The 27,296-nt window shown below is 40.4% G+C and overlaps 1 protein-coding gene across 2 annotated transcripts in view; it reads left to right on the forward strand.

Moving 5' to 3' along the window:
- The first annotated feature begins 1,375 nt into the window (after nucleotides 1-1,375).
- Nucleotides 1,376-27,296, forward strand: part of anapc1 (anaphase promoting complex subunit 1) — a 57,250-nt gene continuing 31,329 nt past the window's right edge. For both annotated transcript variants that reach the window (XM_017464563.3, XM_053679507.1), the window contains exons 1-23: nucleotides 1,376-1,586; nucleotides 6,536-6,777; nucleotides 7,022-7,183; nucleotides 11,107-11,149; nucleotides 11,260-11,360; nucleotides 11,828-11,910; nucleotides 12,048-12,121; nucleotides 12,448-12,593; nucleotides 12,902-13,125; nucleotides 13,522-13,731; nucleotides 15,358-15,453; nucleotides 15,623-15,713; nucleotides 17,741-17,806; nucleotides 18,870-19,007; nucleotides 19,571-19,708; nucleotides 22,111-22,171; nucleotides 23,550-23,737; nucleotides 23,900-23,974; nucleotides 24,271-24,536; nucleotides 25,316-25,407; nucleotides 25,590-25,738; nucleotides 26,908-26,986; nucleotides 27,192-27,228. In XM_017464563.3, coding sequence (XP_017320052.1) covers nucleotides 6,562-6,777; nucleotides 7,022-7,183; nucleotides 11,107-11,149; nucleotides 11,260-11,360; nucleotides 11,828-11,910; nucleotides 12,048-12,121; nucleotides 12,448-12,593; nucleotides 12,902-13,125; nucleotides 13,522-13,731; nucleotides 15,358-15,453; nucleotides 15,623-15,713; nucleotides 17,741-17,806; nucleotides 18,870-19,007; nucleotides 19,571-19,708; nucleotides 22,111-22,171; nucleotides 23,550-23,737; nucleotides 23,900-23,974; nucleotides 24,271-24,536; nucleotides 25,316-25,407; nucleotides 25,590-25,738; nucleotides 26,908-26,986; nucleotides 27,192-27,228 — 2,735 coding nt within the window. In that variant the 5' untranslated portion in view covers nucleotides 1,376-1,586; nucleotides 6,536-6,561. The remainder of the gene's footprint in view (nucleotides 1,587-6,535; nucleotides 6,778-7,021; nucleotides 7,184-11,106; nucleotides 11,150-11,259; nucleotides 11,361-11,827; nucleotides 11,911-12,047; nucleotides 12,122-12,447; nucleotides 12,594-12,901; nucleotides 13,126-13,521; nucleotides 13,732-15,357; nucleotides 15,454-15,622; nucleotides 15,714-17,740; nucleotides 17,807-18,869; nucleotides 19,008-19,570; nucleotides 19,709-22,110; nucleotides 22,172-23,549; nucleotides 23,738-23,899; nucleotides 23,975-24,270; nucleotides 24,537-25,315; nucleotides 25,408-25,589; nucleotides 25,739-26,907; nucleotides 26,987-27,191; nucleotides 27,229-27,296) is intronic.

Raw genomic sequence — 27,296 nt, forward strand, 5'->3', positions numbered from 1 at the left:
AGTATCAGGATGTATTTATTGATAGAGACTTCAAAGCACTTCTGTAAGTCTCTCTGGATAAGGGCGTCTTCCAAATGCCGTAAATGTAAATGTGAATGTGAATCCAATCTTGTGGCAGCAGCGTAATATACAAAATCACACACAAAGGAATTAGGTCAAGTAAATGCTCACATCAAATATCAAATGTGATCAAAGCATGATCTCACTGGATGTAATCCCCCACCCCCCACCCCACTCCACAGACTGTTGTGTGTGAAAATCCCAGGAGATCAGCAGTTTCTGAAAAACTCCAACCAGCACCAAAAAGTCATAGAGACCACATTTCCCCTTCATTCTGATGTTTGATGTGAACACTAACCGAAGCGTTTGACCTTTAACTCTTTAACCAGAGGCCAAAAAAAGAAGGAATTTCTGCTGGTTTGGGGGTGCCTATGTTCAGCATTGAATTAATTTGTAATATCCCACTGCCACTGGTTAATGACTCATATACAAGTAGTATATACTCATATGCAGTTTTTTCCATCTCTTAATCTATTTTCCATACCGCTTATCCTACACAGGCTCGTGGGGGAACCTGTAGCCTATTCCAGGGAACTCGGGGCACAAGGCGGGGGACACCCTGGTCGGGGTGCCAACCAATCACAGGGTGCAATTAGACACACATTCACACACCCATTCACACACTATGAACAACTTGGAAATGCCAATCAGCCTAAAACACATGTTTTTGGACTGGGGAGTACCCGGAGGAAACCAGGCAACATGCAAACTCTGCACACACAGCTTTTCATAAGTATTTCTTAAAATTTTTATTTTTTACTTAGCCAACTATGTTTAAATGTTATATTTCTATTGTGGTGGTTGTATACGGTGTTCTACTATCAAAAAGCTTCAGCTATGCTGTCCGCTTTATCTCTGTACCAATGTTTTTGTAGAGAGCTGTGAATTGTTTGCCCAGCAGCGGGCTCACACCCCTCCTCTTTCCCTCTGCACTGCTCACCAGCAGCTAAACACAGTCATGATACTCTACATACAGAAACCCAACAGTGTCCTGGCTCAGACTTAATTTGCCTATACTGATTGAAAAGGTCCATTCTGACGGTGGAAATGGAACGGCAGTGTACTAAGAGAAAGGGTTCATTTGCGCTGCTGCCACATGATAAGAATATGGGATAATTGCACAAATGAGCAGGGGTACTGGTGCTCCTCTTAAAGTGACCGGTGAGTATATATCAGATTATACAGGAGGTAAGATTTTGACTAGCATTATAGTTAGTAACTGCATTATGGTTTGTGTGTGAGAAACTCTGCATGCTGATTGGTCGATGTGCAGTTCCTATGCATTTCCCTGCACAGTGACGCATCCCCTCAGCTCTAGTTGTGATTGGTTGCTCTCGGTGCAGAGACTCACGGGATTGCAAAGATGTCCGCGTTCATTTGAAAGTGTGTTTTTACTTCATTTTCACTGCTTATCATTCGTTTTAGTTCGTTTCATTGCGGGTGTAATTGCTAGTACGTTCTGGTAACATCCAGTGAAAGAAAGGACCGGACTCCAAGACAAGAGCCAGGCTATTCCTTATTACCAGGTTTGTTATCAGTGAATAGCTTACCTGCTAATAGTCGCTAGCTTGTTTAGTTAACGGTGTCTCTGAAGTAAGAACAGCTGAGTCACAGAGAGGGTTTATATAGAGTATTTGTCAATGAATGTGAAAAATACTTAATGTTTTATTAAAAACGTCTTGTCAAAGCAAGCAAATAAATAAACAAACAAACAAACAAACAGCTACGCCTTTCAGCTAATTTCCTAGCTAGCAAGCTAATAAGTAGCATCATGCCTCTTTAAAATTTCCTTTCGTTTGCAAATACAGTGTAAATATTCTCAGCTGATTCAGTTGGGAAAATACGCTTTATTTTCAAGTTTTCAAGCTAATAAATAACATTTATTTATTTTTTATTAAAAAAAAACTTTTAAAAATGTTTCTGCAGGGTTGCCAGTTCCGCGTGACAAAAACAAGCCAATAGCAAAACACAAATATGAGCTGAAGCTAGACAAGTCCAGTATGTAACGTTGCTGTTTTAATACATTTGATTTAATCAGTATTAAAACGTGCAGTTTCCTTACATATTGCTTACACCAACATCCTTAAATTGTATTATTCCATATGTGGTCATAAATAATTGCTATAATAAGTAGGCATGTATTTAGATCTTCACACAGTTTAATACAGGAGCAGTGTTACAGCACTAATGTTCTGAGGCCCAGCTCACTGCTGTTGCATGCTGGGAAGTGTATATTTAACTGGTAATGAGTATGTGTATATACAGTCCTGAGAAAAAATAGGTACACAAACTAACTAGCTGTCCTTCAGTGGTGGAATGAATTTCCAAACTCAATCTGGACCACAGAATCGGTCACTATTTTCAAAAAACAGCTAAAGACCGACCTCTTCTGTGAGCACTTAATTAAGACCTAAAATGCCAAGCCCCACATTATTTAAAAAATATAAAATAAATAAAACTTGCTCTGGCTCTTACACCTTTACTCTGTGCACTTTGCTTCTCTAGAATACAATTATACATCTTGCAGGATAGCACTACTTATTTTGTTCTCTGCTTTGCTTTTATTCCCTCAGTTGTAAGACGCTTTGAATAAAAGCGTCTGCTAGATGAATGTGTAAGCACACCCCATGGAAATTGTTGGCTTTTTTGACATATTTGGACAAGCAAACGTTTGATCCTCTTTGAAACAGTGCCTATTAGTAAAGTTGATACACTTTATCAAATGACGCACAAAAAAGAAACAGTTCAGTCACATAGAAAAGCCATAAAATTATGATTAGGTGTTGATTATTTTGGGTTGGGTGCCAGAGATTAGAACCTGTTTAGGGAGTGCAGGTGGATCCTGTGTTATTTATACCCCTCTTGTATCTGTCTGGTGGGAACACTTTGCTGTTGAGGTGTGTGGTGTCATCATGCCAAGATCTAAAGAGTTCTGTAAGGCCTTCAGAAAAATGTTGTGGAGGCCTGTAAGTCTGGCAAGGGATTTAAAAAGACCTCCAAATGATTTTAAATAAATCATTCCACTGTAAGGAAAATCATTTACAAATGGCACAGATTTCAAACGAGTGCTAATTTGTCCAGGACCGGCCATCACATCAAATTCAATCCAAGAGAAGGCCGTCTGATGCAAAAAGAAGTCTCTAAGAACCTCAAAATTTCATCACAGGATCTGCTAGTAAGTTTTGCAACTGTTTGTGTCACAGTGCATGCTTCTATAATCAGAAAGAGATTGTACAAATTTGACCTGCATGGGAGACATGCCAGGAAAAATCCTTTGCAAGACTACAGTTTGCCAGTGAGCATAGGCAAAGACCAGGCCTTTTGGAATAATTTGCTCTGCACAGAGTCAAAGATAGAGTTGTTCAGCCAAAGTAACAGCAGACATGTTTGATACAGACCAAAGACAACTTTTCAGGAGAAGCACCTCATACCAACTGTGAAGCACGGTGTTGGAAATGTTATGGTTTGGGGTTGCTTCACTGCCTCAGGGATTTAACAGCTTGCATTAATTGATTCAACTATGAATTCTACATCATATCAAAGAGTGCTTGAAGATAATGTGAGGTCATCTGTCTGAAAGTTGAAGTTGAACTGAAAGTGGACTTTTCAACAGGATAATGATCCTAAGCACACTAACAAATCCACTAAGGAATGGCTCAAAAAGGAGAGTTATGGAATATCCTAGTCAAAGTCTAGTATTGAATCCCATTGAAATGATGTGGGGGGATTTGAAACGGGCAGCACATGCATGAAAACTCTTACATCTCGCAACTGAAAGAATATTGAAGAGTGGTCAGAATATCCAGCAAGCCTGGTGGACAATTATGCAAAACTCCTAAAAGAAGTTATTCCTGCTAAAGGGGGCAATACTAGCTTCTTAGGCCAAGGGTGTGCTTACTTTTTCCACAGAAGAATATCACATCTATTGATATTTCTGTTGAATAAATGAACGAAAGCGAATTTTCCTTGTGGTTTTTGCCCAAGTAAATCAACTTTAATAGGTACTGTTTCAAAGAGGGTCGAATGTCCAAATATGTTAAACAAGCCAGCAATTTCCATAGGGTATAATTATTTTTTATATATATACAGGCACATCTAAAAAAAAAAAAAAAAGAGTATCGTGGAAAAGTTTACTTTTTCCCCTGTAACTGAATTCGAAAAGTGCAACTTTCATATATTATTGATTCATTACAAAAAAAAGTGAAATATTTCCAGCCTTTTTTTGTTTTAATCTTAATCATTATGGCTTACAGCTCATAGAAATAAAAAATCCAGTATCTCAAAAGATTATAATAATGAATTTATAATGTAGAAATGTTGACCTTCTGAAAAGTATGTTAATTTATGCACTCTTGGTCTGGGCTCCTTTTGAATGAATTACTGCATCAATGTGGCGTGGCATGGAGGCAATCAGCCTGTGGCACTGCTGAGGTGTTCTGGAAGCCCAGGTTGCTCTGATGGCGGGCTTCAGCTCGTCTGTATTGTTGGGTCTGGTGTCTCTCATGGATTCTCTATGGGGTTCAGGTCAGACGAGTTGGCTGGCCAATCAAGCACGGTAATACCATTGTCATAAAACCAGTTACTAGTAGTTTTGGCACTGTGGGCAGGTGCCACGACCTGCTGGAAAAGGAAATCAGCATCTCCATAAAGCTTTTCAGCAGATGGAATCGTGAAGTGCTCTAAAATCTCCTGGTAGATGCTGCATTGATTCTCGACTCAAGAAAACTCAGTGGACCAACACCAGCAAATTACATGGCACCCCAAATCATCATTGACATTATATGTCAACATTATATGTCAGAAATTTGTTAGCTTAATCACACACGTTTCTGTTATGGTACTTCAAACAAGATCGTAGGCTACTAATGGATATTTCTATTAACCATTAAACACTTGTTGTTGAAGTCAAACAAACCATATAAAGATCATCAAATAAAGTTAAAAATCATTTGAGAGCAACAAGAGTGATAAGCTACTCACATTTGTAGACAAAGTCGGCTGAGACTTCTTCCACCATTTTCTCAAGCTGAGAGGCTTCAGAAAATATGATGTCATTTCCAGTAAGGGAACATGGTGAGCAACGATGCGACCTGGTTTTTGCGATGCATCAAGGGATTTTTTTTTTTAGGGAGCAAACGTTCCAGTGCAGTAGAAGGATTTCATGATTGAGACAGCCCTTAAAATGGCCGACTCCTTGATCAGTGACCTGACTACTGAACTAGGGAGCTGGCTGAAATGCATCCTAAGCAATAAATTTGATTGGTTATGGATATCTTTTTAACATATCAATGTAATAAGTCTAATGGAAGCACAATATCCAATCTCTAGACTGCTGACAAAAAAATCAACCTGTGAAACCAGCTTAAAAGTATCTAATCAGGAAAACCTGAGAATTCTAGGCATGAATAAAAGATTAGCGTTGGCATGGACATTTTTGTTCAATTTTATACATCAAGGAAACATCACTTCAGTTTTTCTATTTAAGAAAAGAAAAAGAAAACCTGTACTATTTGATCTAGGTTTATTGTCTCTGTAACCTAATTGTTAAATATAAATATCTTTTCTTAATGTTAAAGATTTTCATCCTTTGTTAATAAGGATGTTAGGGTTTAAAACATTTGATGTGAGGATAAATACACCCGGGGTGGTACGCCGGTCCATCCCAGTGCACCATGCACACAGACATTCACACTTATTGTCATGGTTTGGGATAGTGGAAGGAAACTGGCGAACCCGGAGGAAACTCCACACAGACAGTAACCTGAGCTCATGAGGATCCGAGAACCATGGCATGTGAGGTGTGCCCCTGTGTTGCCTGGTATTTAGCCATTTGAAAAAACATCCTGGTCTTGAAGATGAAAAATGTATTATTAATCTGTCTCTTTGCTCAGCCATGCATATATCATCATCATCATCATAATAATAAAAAAACAAAAACACGGAAACAAAAAGATTAAATCCCTTAATTGTTATTCTTTCTCCAGGATAAGATACCCAGACCCAGTAATGTTGCTGGAGGACATCTGCAGGAATTATGATCCATTCACATGAGTTATAAATCTTTATAAATCACAGACATGGGAGTGTCTTCCTGGTGTACACATTCTTGCCACAGTATAAAAAATTCCTTTGTGTACTACATACAATTTGTTTCAATGCAAACTCTTTGTTTTGCTCTTTATCATCAGCACTTGTAAGGATTGTGGCCATCCATATTGCGCTTGATGATTAGTAAATCACATGACCACAGCACGTATGCAGACTATATTTTACTGTCTGGGTTTTAAACTCAAGCCAATACTTGGTTTCCTTTTGGATTTGCTGGGAAACTTGGAAACTCTTCCCTTAACAATATTCCCAAAGATATTTTTGAGAACAACGTTTTACAATTTGAAGCGTTTATTCTCTCTCCCCCTTTCTCTCTCTCTTGTTCTTTCTCTCTCTCTTTCTCTCCCTTTCTGTCTCTCTCTCTCAGAAATAAAATGCTGATATTGGGGACTCATGTCGAACGTGCATGAAGAGAGAGCTGCCATGATGATAGCCGCTGGGGAACTGCAGCCGTTTGTCCCGTTCGGCCGTGAGCACTGCCAACGCCACCCAAGCGCCGTGAACCTCCAGCTGCGCCAGCTGCAGCCTGCCCCCGAGCTCTGGTGCTCTGACGGAACTGCGGGACTGGTGGGTTCCTTGCAGGAGGTCAGCCTCCAGGAGAGAGAGAAAGTAGGTGGTGTTCTTCATCAACACTACTGCTTTCTGCATTTAAGCACTGATTCTCAGAATACCAGCTCTCGCGCATCTCGTTCGCCAATGTGTAGGACTAAATATTTCATCATTTATATGGTGTTTGTGCAGTTTTAATTGACATCTGGTAGGAAGTCCAAAAATGCATTGTAAAGTGTAGACAAACAGACAGATGTCTTGTGAAAAAATTCCCCCACGGTTTACATTGATCTTTGTCTGGCAGGAGTCCTGGCAGCTGAGGAAAGGCTCCGCTGTGTTCAGTGATGAAGCCGAATATGAAGAGGAGCTGTACGTGGCCGGGCACATGGTCATCTGGAGCCGTGGGACCAAGGATCAAGCTTCCTATGTGTACAAGGCTTTCACTGTGGACAGCCCAGTTCAGCAGGTATCAGTAATATGGTACAGGAGGGGGAAAATTACCTTATCCATACCAAATGTGTAATACACTCATGGAGCACTTTATTAAGAACACCTGTACATGTACTCATTCATGCAAGTATCTAATCAGCCAATCGTGTGGCAGCAGTGCATAAAATCGTACTTTATCTTTGGGTAAAGTTCACATCAACCATTAGAATGGGGAAAAAAATGTGATTTCAGTGATTTTGACTGTGTCATGATTGTTGCATCCAGACTGGGGTATTGAATATTTCTAATTGCTGATCTCCTGGGATTTTCATACATAATAGTCTCTAGAGTTTACTCAGAATGGTGCAATAAAGAACAAACATCCAGTGAGTAGCAGTTCTGTAGACAGAAATGCCTTGTTGTTCAGCATGTCAGTGGAGAATGGCCAGACTGGTTCGAGCTGACAGAAAGGATACAGAAACCCAGATAACCACTCTGTACAGTTTTGGTGAGTAGAAAAGCATCTCAGAATGCACAACACGTCAAACCTTGAGGTTCCACTTCTTTCAGCCAAGAACAGCAGGCTGAGGCTGCAGTGGGCACAGGCTCACCAAAATGGGACAGTTGAAGACTGGAAAAATGTACCCTGGTCTGAAGAATCTCGATTTCTGCTGAGGTACACAGATGGTAGTGTCAGAATTTGGTGCCAACAGCTTGACCCAAGCTGCCTTTTCAACAGTCCAGGCTGGTGGAGGTGGTGCAATGATGTGGGGAATGTTTTCTTGGCACACTTTGGTCCCGTTAATACCAATCATCGCTTGAATGCCGCAGCCTATTTGAGTATTGTTGCTGACCATGTGCATCCCTTCATGGTCACAATTTACCATGTTCTCATGACTCTTTCCAGCATGATAATGCACCATGTCAATAACCAAAAATCGTCTCAAACCAGTTTCACGAACATGACGATGAGTTCAGTGTCCTTCAGTGGCCTTCCCAGTCACCGAGTCTGAATCCAGTAGAACACTTTTGGGATGTGGTAGAACGGGAGATTCGCAGCATGAAAGTGCACCTGAAAAACCTGCAGGAACTGCGAGATGCAATCATGTCAACATGGACCAGAATCTCAAAGCAGTGTTTCCAACATCTTGTGGAATCCACGCCACGAAGAACTGATGCTGTTCTGAGAGCAAATGGAGTCCCTACCCAGTATCAGTACAGTGTTCCTAATAAAGTGCTCAGTGTGTGTAAATTAATATGGATGCTGATTACATCTTCGCCATGAGTATGGTGTTCTTTGGGTGATGAGCTCTTTTGTTCTTGCAATGAACATATCTTTTAAAATTAAGCCCAAAAAGTCTGATCAAACCATAACACATTTTGGCTAAATGTATGCAGGCTTGGGTGTTTTTTCTTTTTGTTAGAAAGGGTTTCTATCTAGCCACCTTTACCCCATAGTCCAAACATGTGAAGAATATGAGAGATTGTCACATGCAGGAAGTGACCAGTCCTTGGCCGCTATTCCTGCAGCTCCTTTAATGTTGCTGTAGGTCTCTTGACAGCCTCCTTGATAAGTTTTTATTTTTTATTATTATTATATATATTTTTTGGTCTTTTCTTCTGGCCCTTTGATGACTTTCGGAATTTCCTCTGTACCCATCATCTAAATGATATATCTTTGAATGCTGAGATCCTGTGCATACTTTGTAAGCTCTTGGCAGTCCATGTCTTCAGCAGTCAGATGAAACCAACAAGATGTCAAGAAAATCTTTCTAAGCTTTTTAAAGGTCTCATTTTGTTTTCTAGAATGTGGTGCACAGAGCGTCATTTCTGTGCTTTCTCACTATTATTGCATAAATATAATTGTGCAAATGGTCTGTATAAAAAGGTCAGATTATTATAAACATGCATTACCACAGTATACGAACAAATAAAGTTTATTAGCTTGACAAAATTATCTTAGTGTGCGGCAAGCCACGTTCCCCCATCTGGTTTAAAATGAGCATTAAAGTGGCGCCAGTTATAAGATTTTAATAAGCTTTTAACATTTAACTTCTTTTGCAACGCATGCAGAGCAAAAACAAAGACGTGAGAGAGGCAACACAGCTGGTGTTATAGAAGCGCTGAAGACATTCGGCCATTATGCTTTGTTGGTGGCAAAACAGCAAGATGCTTTATAGAGTCGTGATCAGGTCTCTGGAATTATCGAACTCGTTCATTTTGTCTGTCGAGTATTTTGAGTTGTGAAAATGACCCAATTACACATCACTATATGGTTTGTACTGGCAAATATACCCTTCTACAACCAGTGGTTATGTGATGCAGATAATGTGGGATAAACTGGGATAAACTGGGATATGGCATTGGCAAAAATAGGCCACTGGAGTTGCTCTTTAAGGTATTTACAGTGGTGCTTGAAAGTTTGTAAATCTATGTGGGAAAAAATATACATTTCTATATATCTGTATAAATATGACTTAAAACATCAGATGTTCACACAAGTCCTAAAAGTAGACCAAGAGAATCCAATCTAACAAATGAGATAATAAATATTATACTTGGTCATTTATTTGTTGGGAAAGTGATCCAATGTGAACCTCTAGGATTAGCAGTTCATTTGAAGGTGAAATTAGAGTCAGGTGTTTTCAGTCAATGGGAGGACAATCAGCTGTGAGTGACCACTCTGTTTTATTTAAAGAACAGGGATCATGTTTGTGGAAGTGTATCATGGCATGAACAAGGGAGATTTCTGAGGACCTCAGAAAGAGTTGAAGCTCATCGGGCTGGAAAAGGATACAAAACCATCTCTAAAGAGTTTGGACTCTAGGAAATTCAAGACCATTGTTACCCTCCCCAGGAGTGGTCGACCAACAAAGATCACTCCAAGAGCAAGATGTGTAATAGCCTGTGAGGTCATAAAGAAACCCAGGGTAACTTCTAAGTAACTTAAGGTCTCTCGCACATTGGCTAATGTTCATGAGTCCACCATCAGGAGAACACTGAACAACAATGGTGTGCATGGCAGAGTTGCAAGGAGAAAGCCACTCCTCTCCAAAAAGAACAGTGCTGCCCATCTGAAATTTGCTAAAGATCACATGGACAACAGAAGGCTATTGGAAAAATGTTTTGTGGACAGATGAGACTGAAATATAATTTTTGGTTTAAATGAGAAGCGTTATCTTTGGGGAAAGGAAAACACTGCTTCCAGCATAAGAACCTTATCCCACCTATGAAACATGGTGGTGGTAGTATCATGATTTGGGTGTGTTTTGCTGCGTCAGGGACGGGACGACTTGCCATGACTGATGGAACAATGAATTCTGAATTATACCAGTGAATTCTAAAGGAAAATATCAGGACATCTTTCTGTGATCTGAATTTCCAGAGAAAGTGGGTCATACAGCAAGACAGCAACCTAAGCACGCAATTCATTCCATCAAAGAGTGGTTAAAACCAAAGTCAAAGTCCTATTCTGACTTCCAATGTTGTGGAAGGACCTGAAGCAAGCAGTTCATGTGAGGAAACCCACCAACATCCCAGAGTTGAAGCTGTTCTGTACTGAGGAATGGGCTAAAATTCCTCCAAGCCAATGTGCAGGACTGATCAGCAGTTACCGGAAACATTTAGTTGCAGTTATTGCTGCACAAGGGGGAGTCTCACCAGATACTGAATGCAAAGGTTCACATACTTTTGCCACTCACAGATATGTAATATTGGATCATTTTCCTCAATAAATAAATGATCAGGTATAATATTTTGTCTCAATTGCTTAATTGGGTTCTCTTTGTCTACTTTTAGGACTTGTGTGTGAAAATCTGATGTTGCTTTAGATCATATTTATACAGAAATATAGAAAAATCTAAAGGGTTCACAAACTTTCAAGCACCACTGTATGTACCTTATGTAAAATGATGTCTGTTCAGGAGGCTTATTTCTTGTATTTTATTACTCTTTTTATAGGCCCTGTGGTGTAATTTCATTGTTCCTCAATCCCGGAAAGAGGGTGAGCCTATTTTGCATCGCTGGCTACATTTATTTTCTTCATGTGCGTGTAATTGTGAACCTTTGTCAAATGTTGCTAAAATTGAGCTCTTCTCTATCCTTGAACTTCAGAAAAGGACACAGTTGAAAAGTGTGTCTGTATAGTCCAAAGCGCATGCGTGAATGTACACTCTGTGAGTGGAAAGGACTTCATCTCCCCGCTGCCATTTCAGGTAAATTGTACCTGGTGTACTGTATCATCGACATATTCATGCTATGTGAGTATTTTAAGCCTAATATATTATTGATTTAGCTCAGTACGTACAGGTTACTGTAATGGGTGTATAATTTATTGAAAATAATTTGAAAGTATTATGCAACATTGCAGAGGACTTTGTAGGACTTTTACCGTCGTATTGTTTTATTTCGTTTGTGGATATTACACAGACATGAACGATTCCTTATGGTTAGTGTATATATTTGATAATTTAGAACTTTAGAACTAGTCAGTATTAAAGTAGCCTTTAAAGTCTGAGTCCACTAGTAGTTATTAAAAGAAATGTTATTTCTTAACGATGTTGTTACATAATGTGTCACTAATAGAAATAAGATAAGTTTTAAGCATTAGCATGATAGCTCGTTTTGTACAAATGGTACCATGTGAACTAAGTGTACGATAACAGTTTTATTTGCAATTTAGGTCTCCTTTTTGTGGCCCACTAAGTTTGGATTGCTTTTTGAGCGCAAAAATCTCACATCTGATGCTCCATTGAGCCCCTCAAGGTACTTATTTCATAGTTTTTGTCCTCATTGGCTAGTGGTGATGTTATTTTATCTAACTTGCACGCATTTAATTAAAGTGAGGTTAAGGTGTTTGTGTGTGTGTATATGTTTTCATTTGTGGTGTTTTTTCTTGTCAGGGAGCCTCTTCCCACCCTCTTTAGCATGCTCCACCCTCTGGATGAAATAGCCCCTGTTGTCTGCAAGTCTGCAGGTGAGATGCAGTCCGTTCCGTCTCTTATGAGCTACAGTTGTCGTCGAACACGTATTCTGATATTTTTGATCACCTAATAATTGGTTGGTCTGCCACCAAAGGTGCCATGTATTAAGTTGTTTAATGCATCTAGATGTAAATATGAGGAAATGAAAGCTGAAGTTCTGATCTAACGTCTCATCTTTATCTTTTGAACTCAAACCCAAATGGCTTCATTATGTAGCAAAATACCAAAGAATTGGCCTTGCTGTTCCAGTACCTTTGGAGGAGACTGTATATGGAGGCAGCGTTATCTCGAGTTTAACATGTTTGTCTGGGTGTGGCAGGGCTGTTTGAGACACAGCGCCTGCAGTATGTATCTGACAGCGCACTTCAAGTGGTGTTCTCCTGTGCTGAACCCTCCATCATCATGACCTACGACACACTGCAGTGCAGTCATACTATCTGGGCTCTGCGCAAAGTCACACCAGAGGTAACAGTGATTCAGCTCAACCCTTGTGTTCGGTTCGGTGCTTAAACCCACAACAATGCAGTTTATTCTGCATATTCAGTAGATAATTTGATCCACACACAAAACTTTGATAAACCTTTTTTTTTTTTTTTTTTTTTCAATTATTAAATGTTACAATTTTGACGCAAACGGAGCATGTTTGCTGTGCTGACTCAGCAAAAGTACTTCTGCTGTATTTTTTTTTCTTTTTTCTTGAGAGACTTTTTTAAACAATCCTATGGAAATGCCGACTATGTGAATGAATTACAAACTGAAGTTTTCCCCTGCAGGAGCAGGCTACCGTTTTGAAGTGTCCCAGTCAGGATGGGCCAGCTCAGACCCCCACAGCCGCACCCACTTTCCTTGGCGCCCACCTGAGGAGCGTGAGCCGACTGGACTCCCCCGGCTCACCCCTGCACTGCCATGCCCTGCATAACCAGAGCCGTGTGCCCACCTCACCCACACTGCACTCTCGTGCACACTCGCCCAATATCTCCAACATGGCCGCTCTCAGGTCAGGCAGACTCTGCATTCGTCAGACACTCGCATCTTATTTAAACATCTGACAATTATTGGAGTATTTCCACTGTTATTTTTCCTTTAACCGATTACACATTTTCCACTTTTGTTAAGATAATCGACACTGACATCCTCGTACTGACTAAAACTTACACTCTACAAGTTGTGAAGAACAGTACAAGTGGAATAGCAGCATGCCTTTAATATATACGTATTAATATATGTAATATGTGTTGTGTTCATGACATGGAATTTCAGTGGATCAGAAAATGTGTCAAAAACTACCTAGAACCCCCCAGTATCATATCCCTAGCTATAACCTGGTGTATTTTAGTTGCAACAATGTTTCCAACATGAGTGTTTTTCTTCGCTGTGTGTGCTTAATAATTAGCCGAGCCCACTCCCCTGGCATGGCGGCACCTTCTTTTACGGGAACTCAGCGCTTCAATGTGTCATGCCACTCACCGTCAGCCCGTGGACACAGCTTGCAGGCGTCCCCCAACAGCACGCTGAATGAAACAGCCCTGATGCCTGAGATGGAGCCCATCCTGCCTGACCTCTGCATTGAGCAGCTGTGGACAGAGACCACTAGTTCCTACAGGTTAGTCACAACCTGTATACAGTGAAGGCATACATATGATTGTACCGCTATGACTGCAAAGATGAGATCTTACTTTCAAAAGAAAAAGCAGTATTTCTGCTTCTGTTTTTATAAAGTGTTGTTGGAAGTGCTCTAACCAAATTGTTTTGCTTTCACTTAAAGTAATGACTTTTATAAAATGGTTGACCTCTTATTTGGATTATACTGTAAGTTGTAAATTGGGTAAAATTTGCTAAACCAGCATTAAGTTCACTTCTTCTTTCATTTAAAACAGACCTTTTAAGTACTTTCATTAAAAAAATGATGCAGGTAGCATTACATATGACCACAATGATCTCAGAAAATAAGATCAAAGTGTGAAAATGATTGAAGACGAGGTGATGATGAGAAACTTAACCATAGAATCTATGTGCTAAGTTAAACAGGTTTCACATGGATGAGTTCTTGGGCTGTCATAAGCTCCAGGTTTCCTTCCAGTCCCATAGTTGTCCTCGGTTTTCACTGTTATGCTGATGACGCTATTCTGAGAGCCGTATCAGTTCTAGCCCTGCTATACCTCTTTCTCCATCCTCACTTTTACTACCATCTGTATCCATGGTGTTACAAACTCCAATTTGATTCAGAACTGACAAAACAGTGGTTCACCCCTACTCTCTATAAACTGCACCTGTGACATATCCCTTTCTGTATTTAGTACGGAGTTCTTATAATAACCGTCAAGGTCATCTACGGTCTTGCCCCACAGTACATTTCTGACTATTCATCCCTGCAAACACACTTGCGCAGCGCTCGACTTGACTCGAAAGTCTGAACTTTTAAATTGTCATTTTTGACCTCTGTGCCTCAGCACTACAAAGTGGTGGGAAAGAAATATGGACGCCACTATGTCTGTTTTTTGTAAACAAAAATCAAGCCAGTTAACTGTATTGAGTGATGAATACATTCCTCCTTAAAACACTGAACTGTATAGTCAGTGTTATAAATTTAGCAAGCTAATATGCCTGAACGTTGATTGATCTAAAGCAAATACTTGTGTATATACAGCATTAAATCAAGTAATTTAAACGTAAGAAGTGCTGTTTGTTTACTGTCGATGCTGCGAGTAGCTCTGTTGATTAGATGTCACTTGCTGAACTCAGGGTTGTGTAGGGTTTTTCCAGACAGCTGTTGCAAATTATTTTATCTAGTTGAATGCAGCATTAGAGCCTTGTTTTAGATTAGCTTCAGTAGGTAGGAGGATGTTTAATGTTATATCAACCACCCATTGTAAACAATTTCCTCAGAGTCTTGGTGACCTCTGTTTCAGATTTTAAAGCTGAACTAAAAACACATCTGTACACACAGTACCATTCCAATTCATGTGCCCCGTCCATTCATGTTTGGTTGCTCCTGTCCTTGTCTTTTATTTTTTCCCTTTGTTTATACTTATTCTATCAAATCTATTAATTCTGATTCATGTATTGTGGACATGTTTTGTCATGTTTATTTGTTCTGTTTATCTTGGACAGTTTTGTTGTAAACAAAATTAGTTGTGGTTTCTGTCGAGGCTTTTTAAAGCGACCTTATGTTCGAAAAGCTCTGCATAAATGAAATCATTATGTTCTCCTAATTTATACATTTGCTTAGGGAGAAGAGCTGCCAGGCATCTAAAGTGTTCATTACTTCTGACCTGTGTGAGAACAGATACCTGTGCTTCCTTGTTGAATCCCACCAGCAGCTCAGGTGAGCTACACGCCCGCTTCCATGCCACTTTAAAAAAAAAAAAAAAAAAAAAACCCTCTCATTGTTGCTTTTATTAAAAATGTGATTTCTGCTGTATTGGCTAGACAGTATAATGGTTCGATTTAGCTTTTACACAGGTTTCTTGTCCACTCTCATGTGGTTCTTCCAGATGTGTCAAGTTTCTTGAAAGCAACGAAACTTCCCAACTCATATTTGCGTCAGTTACTTCCATTCCGGCCAAAGATGCCGCACCTTTGGAGGTAAGGAAATAAGCCTGAGGTAGCAAACGGAAACAAAATTAAATGTGAACTTGTTGAAATGATCAGAAATAAAATCTGTATGTTTAGTTGCCTGTAGAATTAGGGTCAGTGTTCAAAACACGGTGAGATTATTTCAATAGGTGTCACAGAGATGACGGTTATAAAGCCCATGACAAACAGTTAGAGAGATTACATCTATAACATCTAAGTGTTAAAACTTAGAGAAATTGCATTACGTTATAGTTTTTTTGTTTTTTTTTGTTCATATAAAGTAAAACTATTATTAATCGTAGTTTTTCCAGAAGTTTTTATTATTATTTTTAAATAAAAGAAGCATTACTCCTTGTGGTCCTAGTTTTCAGTTATCATGACCATAATAATTAAATATCATGACATACAGTATCTCACAAAAGTGAGTACACCCCTCACATTTTTGTAAATATTGGATTATCTCTTTTCATGTGACAACACTGAAGAAATGACACTTTGCTACAATGTAAAGTAGTGAGTGTACAGCTTGTGTAACAGTGTAAATTTGCTGTCTCCTCAAAATAACTCAACACACAGCCATTAATGTCTAAACCGCTGGCAACAAAAGTGAGTACACCCCTAAGTGAAAACGTCCAAATTGGGCCCAAAGTGTCAATATTTTGTGTGGCCACCATTATTCTCCAGCACTGCCTTAATCCTCTTGGGCATGGAGTTCACCAGAGCTTCACAGGTTGCCACTGGAGTCCTCTTCCACTCCTCCACGACGACATCACGGAGCTGGTGGATGTTAGAGACCTTGTGCTCCTCCACCTTCCGTTTGAGGATGCCCCACAGATGCTCAATAGGGTTTAGGTCTGGAGACATGCTTGGCCAGTCCATCACCTTCACCCTCAGCTTCTTTAGCAAGGTAGTGGTCGTCTTGGAGGTGTATTTGGGGTCGTTATCATGCTGGAATACTGCCCTGCGGCCCAGTCTCCGAAGGGAGGGGATCGTTCTCTGCTTCAGTTTGTCACAGTACATATTTGCATTCATGGTTCCTTCAATGAACTGTAGCTCCCCAGTGCCGGCAGCACTCATGCAGCCCCAGACCATGACACTCCCACCACCATGCTTGACTGTAGGCAAGACACACTTGTCTTTGTACTCCTCACCTGGTTGCCGCCACACACGCTTGACACCATCTGAACCAAATAAGTTTATCTTGGTCTCATCAGACCACAGGACATGGTTCCAGTAATCCATGTCCCTAGTCTGCTTGTCTTTAGCAAACTGTTTGCGAGCTTTCTTGTGCATCATCTTTAGAAGAGGCTTCCTTCTGGGACGACAGCCATGCAGACCAATTTGATGTAGTGTGCGGCGTATTTTCTGAGCACTGACAGGCTGACCCCCTACCCCTTCAGCCTCTGCAGCAATGCTGGCAGCACTCACGTATATGTATCTGAGTGCAACCTGTCCTGTTAAACCACTGTATGGTCTTGGCCACCGTGCTGCAGCTCAGGGTCTTGGCAATCTTCTTATAGCCTAGGCCATCTTTATTTAGAGCAACAATTCTTTTTTTTCAGATCCTCAGAGAGTTATTTGCCATGAGGTGCCCTGTTGAACTTCCAGTGACCAGTATGAGGGAGTGTGAGAGCGATGACACCAAATTTAACACACCTGCTCCCCATTCACACCTGAGACCTTGTAACACTAACAAGTCACATGACACCGGGGAGGGGAAATGGCTAACTGGGCCCAATTTGGACATTTTCACTTAGGGGTGTACTCACTTTTGTTGCTGGCGGTTTAGACATTAATGGCTGTGTGTTTGAGTTATTTTGAGGGGACAGCAAAATAGCAAAGTGTCGTTTCTTCAGTGTTGTCACATGAAAAGATATAATCAAATGTTTACAAAAACGTGAGGCGTGTACTCACTTTTGTAAGATACTGTATATTGTATAATAAAAAAAAGTTATGAATTGTGATGCTATCTTTCTTACAGCCCCCACTCCTAATTCTTAGTTTCTATGTGTGTACTTTCATTCTTGTTTTTATAGGACATAGATGCTTTGCTAGTATTAGAGACCAACAACAGCTTGGTGTTATACACAGGAGTCACACGGGTGAGCTCATATGTGCCATGTTTTGTTCATATCATATGTGGTGTTCTAACTTTCTCCGTGTACTTAAGTCTATCCAAAAACCTGTATTAAAAATGAATATCAAAATAAATTAATTCATTCAAACGGATCCTATACTGCAGAGTGAATGTTTGTCTATCGACGTCCGTAATTTGAAACAGTTTTCTTTATCAGTGACCGTAATCATTTCAGAAGTGAGATTTACGTCACCAAATGTGATTTTACTGTGACATTTGGCATCGCTGCTTATTTGAATATGACGGCGTATTCGAAATAGTAATGAGTGAAGTGTGTAAATGTGTTGTCATAACTGTAGTTGTCAAAGCTGGGTAACAGTCCCCAATTACCGGTATAGAAACTGCAAAGTAATCTTTATTTAAACCCCACATCAAGTGAAACGCAGCACATCAGATCTTCCAATCATAATCTTCCAACAAGAAAGCTGGAGTTCCTGACTGCATGAATACTAGTCTCGTTTACAGTGATGCTGTTTTCTTATCACTGTCTCTACAGATGCACACTGCAGCCACACAACCGGTTATTTTCACACAGGAATGTGTATGCGCTGTATCTGCTAACTTAGTTTTGCAAGATAAAAACCAGCTTGGTTTTGTGTCAGTGCTGCAAACAGATTAGCTTCTAATATGACTACAAGTAGACTAATTGATCTGCACTGTTGGCTTAATGGTTTTTGATAGTCCGCATGCAGTTCTTAAAGTCGTGTGTAATTTAGAAGGTTTTTCTTCTGGTGCTTTGTGTCTGGAATTAAATCATTCAGTGATTCTTTGTGTGTCGAATTGGCAGGTCCTAGATGTCACAGGTTTTACAGTTATGGCTGTGTTTATACAGTGTTATATTGATACATCTTGCATAAAGGAACAATGCATACTATACATACTATGCTGTCATGACACTGATTATATTCAGTAGAAAATGACAGGCTTGTATTGTACACATGTTGTCCTCCTGCAGCTGAGAGGGCTGATGTCACAGCTGAGGCTGGCCATAGATGAAGCTCACTTGAAGTTGTCTCTCTTCTCCTTAGGTGAGCAAAGTGTATGTCCGTGGTCTTCTGTCACCAACCTTCAGTTTGCCAACCCCCTTGCCACACTTAAACACCGTGCTGGAGAACGTGAGCACTCCAGCAAAAGCAACTGTCCAGCATATGAGCAGGCTCGAGGAGGTACGTAACAGGGACCTTTCTAGAGGAAACAATCTTGTTAACATTTATTAAGAGCAATTTGTCTCATGACTTGAATCAGAGAAGCATGAAAAGTCCTGACATGCAGATGTTTAATAGTACAATGATAAATGCAGTTGTTGTTCACTCCATAGGTCTGAGGTCTGGATCAATAGAATGATCTGTTTAAATTCAGAGTTACTTTTCAACCAAATGCGCCTTCGTTAATCAAAGGCTGTCTAAACGACGAAATCGAAAAGCTTTGCTCTTTTCTTAACGCAGATGACATCAGAGATTATATTAAATTGATATAAAAAAAAAAAGTCAATCGAAAACAGAAATAAGCATCAGTATAAGATGACAGGAAAGGAGCTTTAGAGCAAATTGAATTAATATGAAGGACAGTTTTACATTACACTAATTACATTCGCTGTGGCTTTTCCGACTATGCTTTTCCATTTCTGTAACGCTGTCACAGTCGTGTCCGATGCCTTATAGATGTTGTAATGTAAGGTGTCATGTTTTTATCCAAACCTCCCACACCCATCTCTTCCCACGACGTTAAGTCCGACATGCCTTCCCCGGTGTCAGAGATGAGAACAGTGCAGCATCATGAGTCATCATGGCTAGAGGATTCACCGTTCCAGCAGGCCACGCCGCATATCCAAGCCCTGCGAGACCCAGTCAGCAACCGTCTCACACTGGTCAGCCAGCAAACAGTACTCACTCACGTACACACACACACACACACACACACACACACACACACACACACACACACACACACACACACACACACACTCTCTTCTATTTCACTGATATTGGGCCAGGGGACCAGATAACCTTTTTAAAAAGTGGGTTGAGAGCTGAGCATTTACGTTGTCAGATGTGGGAGTCACTGATTCCTATCCTCTCCCATTCAGTTTGCTGCAATGGCAATAAAAATGCATATGAAAACCAACCTGTATAGAACACATGCAAAAAAAAATAATTATATGTATGTATGTTTGTTGCAGTCACTAGTGATGCACTGTAACAGTGAATTACAGCATCATAGACAGATGAATGGACTTTTATGTTAATATTAAGCATTGGTGCTCTAAAATTTGTGTACTCTCTTGAATCCTCTAAAAGCGAAAGCCTGAATCTCTGAAGCATTTTTTTCTACATATATGAGCATTTATGCTTCCATGTGGCTCAATCCATACCACCTGTGTTGGATGCATGTAAAATGTAACCCCATATTTCACCCCAAGCTTGCTTTACATGCAATCTCTCTTTTTTTAAAATTAATTAATTTTGTATCTTGTATGTGAGTGAAACGTAACATCTGTAGAAATCCACTGAGATCGCACTTTCTATACCCACATTTGTATATATTGTGGACTTTTTTCAAATACTAATTTACAAAAATGTCTTGATTGTGTAACCTATAGTGGCATAGAAAAGTGTTGTTTTTAAGTGTGATTAATGTACAAAGACTGTTTATACACTGAATGTATTCGCTGTATACAAAAGTATGTGGACACTTGACCATAACACCCATATGTGGGCCTTCCCCAAGCTAAGGTACAAAGGCTGTTTATATACTGCCTGTTTACACTATATGGTTTACACTGTATACAAAAGTGTGTGGACACTTGACCTTAACACCCATGTGGGCCTTCTCCAAGCTGTTGCGACAAAGTTGGAAACACACACTTAACTAGAATGTCTGTGCATTAAGATTTCTTTTCTGTGGAACTAAGAGGCCCAAACCTGTTCCAACATGACAATGCCCCTGTGCACAAAGCGAGGTCCATGAAGACACTGTTTGCCAAGGTTTTAGTGGAAGCACTCCAATCATTGGGATGAACACCACTGGGATGAACTGGAACATGCCAGGCCTTCTTCTGCTCTTGTGGTTGAATGGGCACAAATCCTTACAGCCATGCTCCAAAATCAAGTGAAAAGCCTTCTCAGAAGATTATGTCCATGGTTTTAGAATGGGATGTTCAGTGGCCAGGTGTCCACATACTGTAGGCCATTTAGTGTAGAGATTGTGCTCTTTCTCCACACCCTAAAGTTCTTGCAGGAAATGCCACCAACGTCTATGAATTAAAGCAATTATGTAATAAGAAATGGTCAGAGATTAGAGCTTATTCTGTGAATATGGTGCAAGAGAGAAATACCCCCTGGATGTGTTGCCAGTCCATTGCACAGCATCACACACAGACACATATGCTCATTCTCATCTATGGGCAATTTAGAGTACACATTGCACACACTGGCATGTTTTTGGAAAATGACAGGAAACCAGAGACTTGGATAAAAAACCCATGTGTAACTCCACACAACAGTAACTGGAGTTTGAAGATCTAACCTGTCAGTTACTGAAAGCACAGGTTCAGACCCGCTGTGTCATTTATTTTTGTTTTACTCGCTATTTTTATGACTTATATGAATACATTTTAGGCCAGGGAGGGGCCAGATGCTTCTTCTAAGGCATGAAGCCACTCCGTCTTTTCAAACTGCTGGTCATGCCGTATAATTGCAAGTTTGAACAGTGATGCTGACTGCCCTCTTCCTGATACATGAGCGCACAGATGTCCATTATTGCCACTCTGATGCTGAGAGGAATGCCATGTTTCCTACACCAGTGCCGTGGATGACTGTGGCATTGTCAGGGCTCTAGAGATTTTAGCACCACTTTATTCCTAAATGATATTCTTCCTCAAAAGCTAATAACTACTCTTGGTTTTTGATGCCCAGTCTGAGATTATAGAAGTAAAATTGTGCAAATGTATTCATGCATGCTCATCCTGGAGCACCAGGAATCTGTCACGATGTTGACATAATTCAGTTAGCTCTGTGCTCTGTCTGCAGGGCCTGATTTGTCAGGACTGCTGAAGCATGTTTTACTGCCACAAGTATTTTACTTTTAGACCTGCCACAACCATCTTTAATGGATTTTGACTGACATGCAATTTGAACAGGTTTTTTAAAAAAGCTGTTGTAGCTTTAGGTCCTTTGGGCTGTAATTGGATTGTTTTTATAGATTTTTTTTCTGTCATCCATTTATCTACATGATTATAATTTGTTCTTTTCTTGGCTTTTTCTGTTTCAGGAACTGAGCAATGGCTCAATGCTGTGGATCACCATTCCTGAAGTGGCTACATCGGAACTGGGTTAGAACACTCACACACACACACACACACACACACACACTCACTCTCTTGTGAGATTGTATACCTGGTCCTGTATTTTGTGCTCAGTCACATCACTGCATATCATCACTGACACCCTCACTTTTCTCAGCCTTGGAACATGTCTCTTTAAATGCTCTTGTGCTGATGCCCTCGATGAACATTGTGTAATTCATACAGATTTAGAAAACACTCCAGAAATATAGGATTTTCTGCTCTAACATGGAAAACATACAAGGTGTCCAGTCATGTCGTCTGTTATAGCCCACTGTGCAGTTGTGTGATGTAATGCTTTCACTAATTGGCTTTTTGTTATGACCTGGCCTCTTCATATTTACGTCCTCAAAAATGATGGCATATTATGACCTGTCTGTCCTTCTTTAATAGGGCATTTGGTTTAGAAGAAAGGACTCCCTACTTCTAATAAAGTGACATTTTAACCAGCTTTGTTTTGACCTTTGGAGTTTGTTTGCCAATTAAGATACTGGCAGATTCATTAAGAAAGCCTAATTGCCTCTTGTGCATAGCTAACGCGTTGTGTTGTATTCACTGTGTTTGAATGTTGAATTTAATGCAGTTTTTTTTCCCCCATGTACGCTGATGAACAACAAATATGTGCATTGGCCATGCTCCATTTTACTCAGCGTTATCCAAACTTTTGTTTAGCCTTTAAAGACACCCCCCCCCCCCCCCTTTTGAAACTTTATATCACTCTTGGTAATTTCCTTTTTTGATTATTTATGATTAATAATGTACATGCACATCTTCAACCCACAATATGGAATGTAGATTTTCATATTTTATTGAACTTACTAAATTTGACCACGGGTAAATCTTCCATACTCCCTGCTGTTACAATTAATCCTTTCGCACTCCTACCTTCAGCATGGATACAATGGGCCCTCTCTCATGCTCCTCACGGACTGTTGTGTCACCAAACAGTTCCCTGTAAATCCACTATTGGCAGAGCCCCTCCATCCCGCACTCGTCTATTGCATCTATTTTCATTACCGTTCCCCTCTCTATTTTTCTCCACCTACTCAAATCTAGCACGCCATGTTTCTTCAGTTCTTTTCATCATACCTCAGCTGCTTTCTTTTCAGTCTGCTGCCAACCTGCTCTGCTTAAACCTTTCACCCCCTCATTTTTATTTAGAATTGAAGGGTGCGTGTATTACATGTACTGAACAGCATGGCATAAAAAATGTTATCTATCATTTGGGTCAAGTTGAAGGAAATATATATTACACTAATTATATATGTACAGTTTTTAGCGGATATAGTCAGGAAAGTAGAAGTGAGGAATCTACTCTCGTTTGTGTCTAGGTTTATTAAATTACGAATGCCTGATGTGTTTTCAGTGAAACGATGCCTACAAGCCATCCGGTTCATCCTGCCCAAAGACACGGCTATGAAGGTGCTGGTGAAGTGGTACAATATCTACAATGCTCCTGGAGGTCCCAGCATGCATCAGGAGTGGAATCTGTTAGTCACGTGCTTGATGACATTAATGGGCTACAACACGGAACGGCTGTCGTGGACACGAAATGTCAGTAATGTTTGCGTCTAACGTTTGTGTTGAGGATATATACGAGATGACGGGTGTTATTAGTGTAATTGCTTCATAGTAATGTCGTAGCGATGGGTGCTGCGAGAAATGCACAGAGGTCTCTAATCCTTGATGTTGACTCATGAGCCTCTGCCTCCACAGCTCCATTTTGAAGTGCCCCTCTCACCGGTAATTGCTCCTAAGAAGGCACGTCCAGCAGATACAGGCTCTGATGAAGTAAGTGTTCGAAACAGAGCGACCAGTACTTGCTGATATCCGATGTGCTAGAACTTTGATTAAATTTAATCAGTCATTTAAATAAGATGCGATTTAAACCAAACTAAATTATCTAATTGATTAAAGTTTTGCTTAAAATAGGCTGCTTTTGGAAATCACCTGTCTGAGATTTGAGAAAACTGAAGTTTAAATGTGGAATTTTAGTCTTCTGATGGCTTCTGTGCATTTCGGCAGTGTTATTAATCGCTGTCATATTTATTTTCCCCCACTATAACATTCAAACGTATTCCATCAAGGACTGGACATACCTCTGTACTTCAGACTACCACTGCCAGGTGTCCGTGTATCCAGCCCCAGGCATGTCTGATCTGGATACAGAAGTGTCTGCTGGTATCATGGATGAGAGCGGGCCAGCAGCTGAGCTGGACCCCTCAGCTCTGCTCTTCACCCACATCCCAGCACTTTTCTATGTGCTCCATCTGCTTTACGAGGACCTAAAACTGGACGAGCTCCAGCGTAGCAGTGCCCGTGCCCTCGTGGGCCTCCTGCAACAGATGGCCAGGTATCTTAACTTGCATCGCAATAATTATTGAGTATTCCATACTTTTCATAAAAGTAAGAGGAGCTAATCAAATAAAATGGTGGGGTGACTAAAATGCTTTGCCATTTCAGTTAAGGGTAGCTGGTCAGATGAGCCATCTTGCCCAATTGTTATGAAAAAAAATGTCAAGAGCTTGATTTGCTTTTGTGTTCAACATAAACACAAGCTTGAGTGGGTCCTATTGTAAGTTCTAGTGTGTTACTGTGTGTGTGGGCTGGAAGCCCACCCCCACCCCCCTCCCCCCGTACCCATTTTGTGCTTTTGTCCCAAGAACCCTGCTTTATTAAGGACGCACACATTTTTCAGTATGCTTGTTTAAGTTTAAAGGATTAAAGGATTTCAGTAATCATTTGCCTGTTGCTGTAGCTTTCATGGGTCGTTGGTTGAAATATGTAGAATCAATACAAAGGCAAAATATTTTTGAGTGTAAGAAAAGATTTGAGCTAATAAATGTAGTTTGATAATGAAAAGTGATTTTTGAGCCTGTTAGAAGATTCGTGGGGGGTTGCAACTTATAAACACATAAAGCAATCTCAACAAAAGGTTCCATAGAATCAGAATTCCTCATTGTTATGTGCTACTATCTCAGTGTATAGCCTTTGTCCTTGTAATAAAACCTACTACGTGCTCCAACTAACTATGGTTTCATAATCAGGCTACATATCGATTATTCGGCCCGCGCGAACATTCTGATCAGACGGTGTCCACCACTAATCCCCCTGTCCTCCTCAACTCATTAGGGACCTGCAGCAGGAGGAATACATTGATCTGTACTGGCGTGATTACCCCTCATTCATCAAAAGCTTCAAGGAAACCTGCAAGATAGATCAGGGTAAGTACGTGATCAATGGCTCGGGGTCCCCTCATTAGCAGCTAAAGGCATCTCTGCTCAGTTAACAATGAATCAAAGAGCCAAGTTGGGTTATTCTCTGTGTTGCAGGTTTGACGATTGGGCAGTGCTGCAGTCGTTGCTGTTTAAACAAATGCTCTGTGTGGATGTGTGTTTTTCTAAAGCTCAGATGGAGTTGATGAGCTGGCCGGTGTACCTGACTGGCGAAGTGCCCTGTGTATTTGCATGGCTCAGCAGCTGTCTGCGGGGACAGGAAGTGCCTCCGTTCCCCTACCTGCCTGGTATTTGTGAAAGGACCAAACTGATTGTGTTGGTAAATTCCATAGATTTCTACTTTAACAACTCGCCCTAAAAGTTCATACAGTTCTCACAGTATTGATTAAAATATAAATATGTTCAGCATCTGATTTGTAAGTATAGGTATCCAGAATTGCCTAACGGTGGAGCTTGTACAGAGCTGTACTAGGGAAGAAAGGAAAGGAAAAAAAAAAGTTCATATCTCCAAAGCGTTCTCATTGTGGTAAGCTTATAGATATTATGTTCAAACAAATCAAACGCAATCTAATGAAGGTCAGTGCTTTGACAGAACTCTAACCTGGTCACATGCCCCTAATTTCGGACACCGTGTTCTGTGGAAATGTCAAGAATTTTAGATGATATATTGCTCCTAGCTAATCATAATGACATTTTACTAATACTGCTTCCTTCCTGAGCCATCAAAGACATGTCCATCTTGTGTGTGTGTGTGTGTGTGTGAGAGAGAGAGAGAGAGAGACGTATACTGTGTATATACTTATATGTCAATAAGTAGGGGAAAAATGTGAGATGCCTCTGTGTGTTTGCATGGTTAAAGTTTTCTTGCTGTAATTTAAGCCATGGAAATGGAGGACTGAATCACTGGGGTGGGGGTGGGCATCTCTACCCATCAGGACGAGTGAGATGACGCACAACTGCCCAGAGGCGCTGTCAAGCCAGCGTGCAATTATGGATTGTGTTTACCCCGGTATCTCTCTCTGTATATTCCATTTAACCCTCTGTCTGGTCTGACAAAAGATTAGTGTCCATTAACTCTCTTTGACTCTACCACTCACTCTGAATAAAAAAAAATAAAAGAACAAATGTTCTGATGTGCCACTCCATTGCTCTAGAGGAATTGTTGCGGTGTCGTTTTTATTTTAAACTGTGTTTTTCTCCTCTTCTTTACCTGATATGACATTCAGAGGTAGCATTCCCTTTTATTCTGTGGTTGGTATATACAGTAATGTGGTTGATGACTCCAGTCTTGGTTAGAAGCAGTGCATACGTTTCTCGCTAACATAACCAGAATGACTTTTAATGTCATTGCAGCTGAAAACCGAAACCACACGGGTGCTGTCCCGCTGTTAATGACAGTCATTTGCTCATTTTTTTTCTCTCCACCTGTCTCCCCTTCTCTTTCTCTCTCTATCGCTCTCTCTCTCTCTCTCTCTCTCTTTCTGGCAGAGCTATGCGCTATATGTAGTGGGAGATGAAAAAGCTGCTTCATCTAATGTGTCTAAGTACCTGTCCAGGCTCTCTGCAGGTGAGCTGTCACTCTTCTGATGGGTGTGTGTGTGTGTGTGTTTGTCTGCTTCCTCATTCCTTATATCCTCTGTGTTTACGTCAGAGATCAAAGATTATTTGTACGAGTCTGAGGTTAATTAAACAAAAGATAATTGATGGCATCTGTACACAGCACTTTTTCTTGTGTGTATTTTAAGACATATTTGGTCTTTTTTTTTTTTCAGGGCAAAAGAAAGGTTTCGGTGATCCTGCCCTTCGAAGGTAATGATCAGATTAAAAGGGTGAAATGTGCAATCGTAACGACTATAATTGTATAAAATGTCTGCAGT

Source organism: Ictalurus punctatus, chromosome 3, assembly GCF_001660625.3.
Source record: "Ictalurus punctatus breed USDA103 chromosome 3, Coco_2.0, whole genome shotgun sequence".
Classification (NCBI taxonomy): Eukaryota; Metazoa; Chordata; class Actinopteri; order Siluriformes; family Ictaluridae; genus Ictalurus; species Ictalurus punctatus.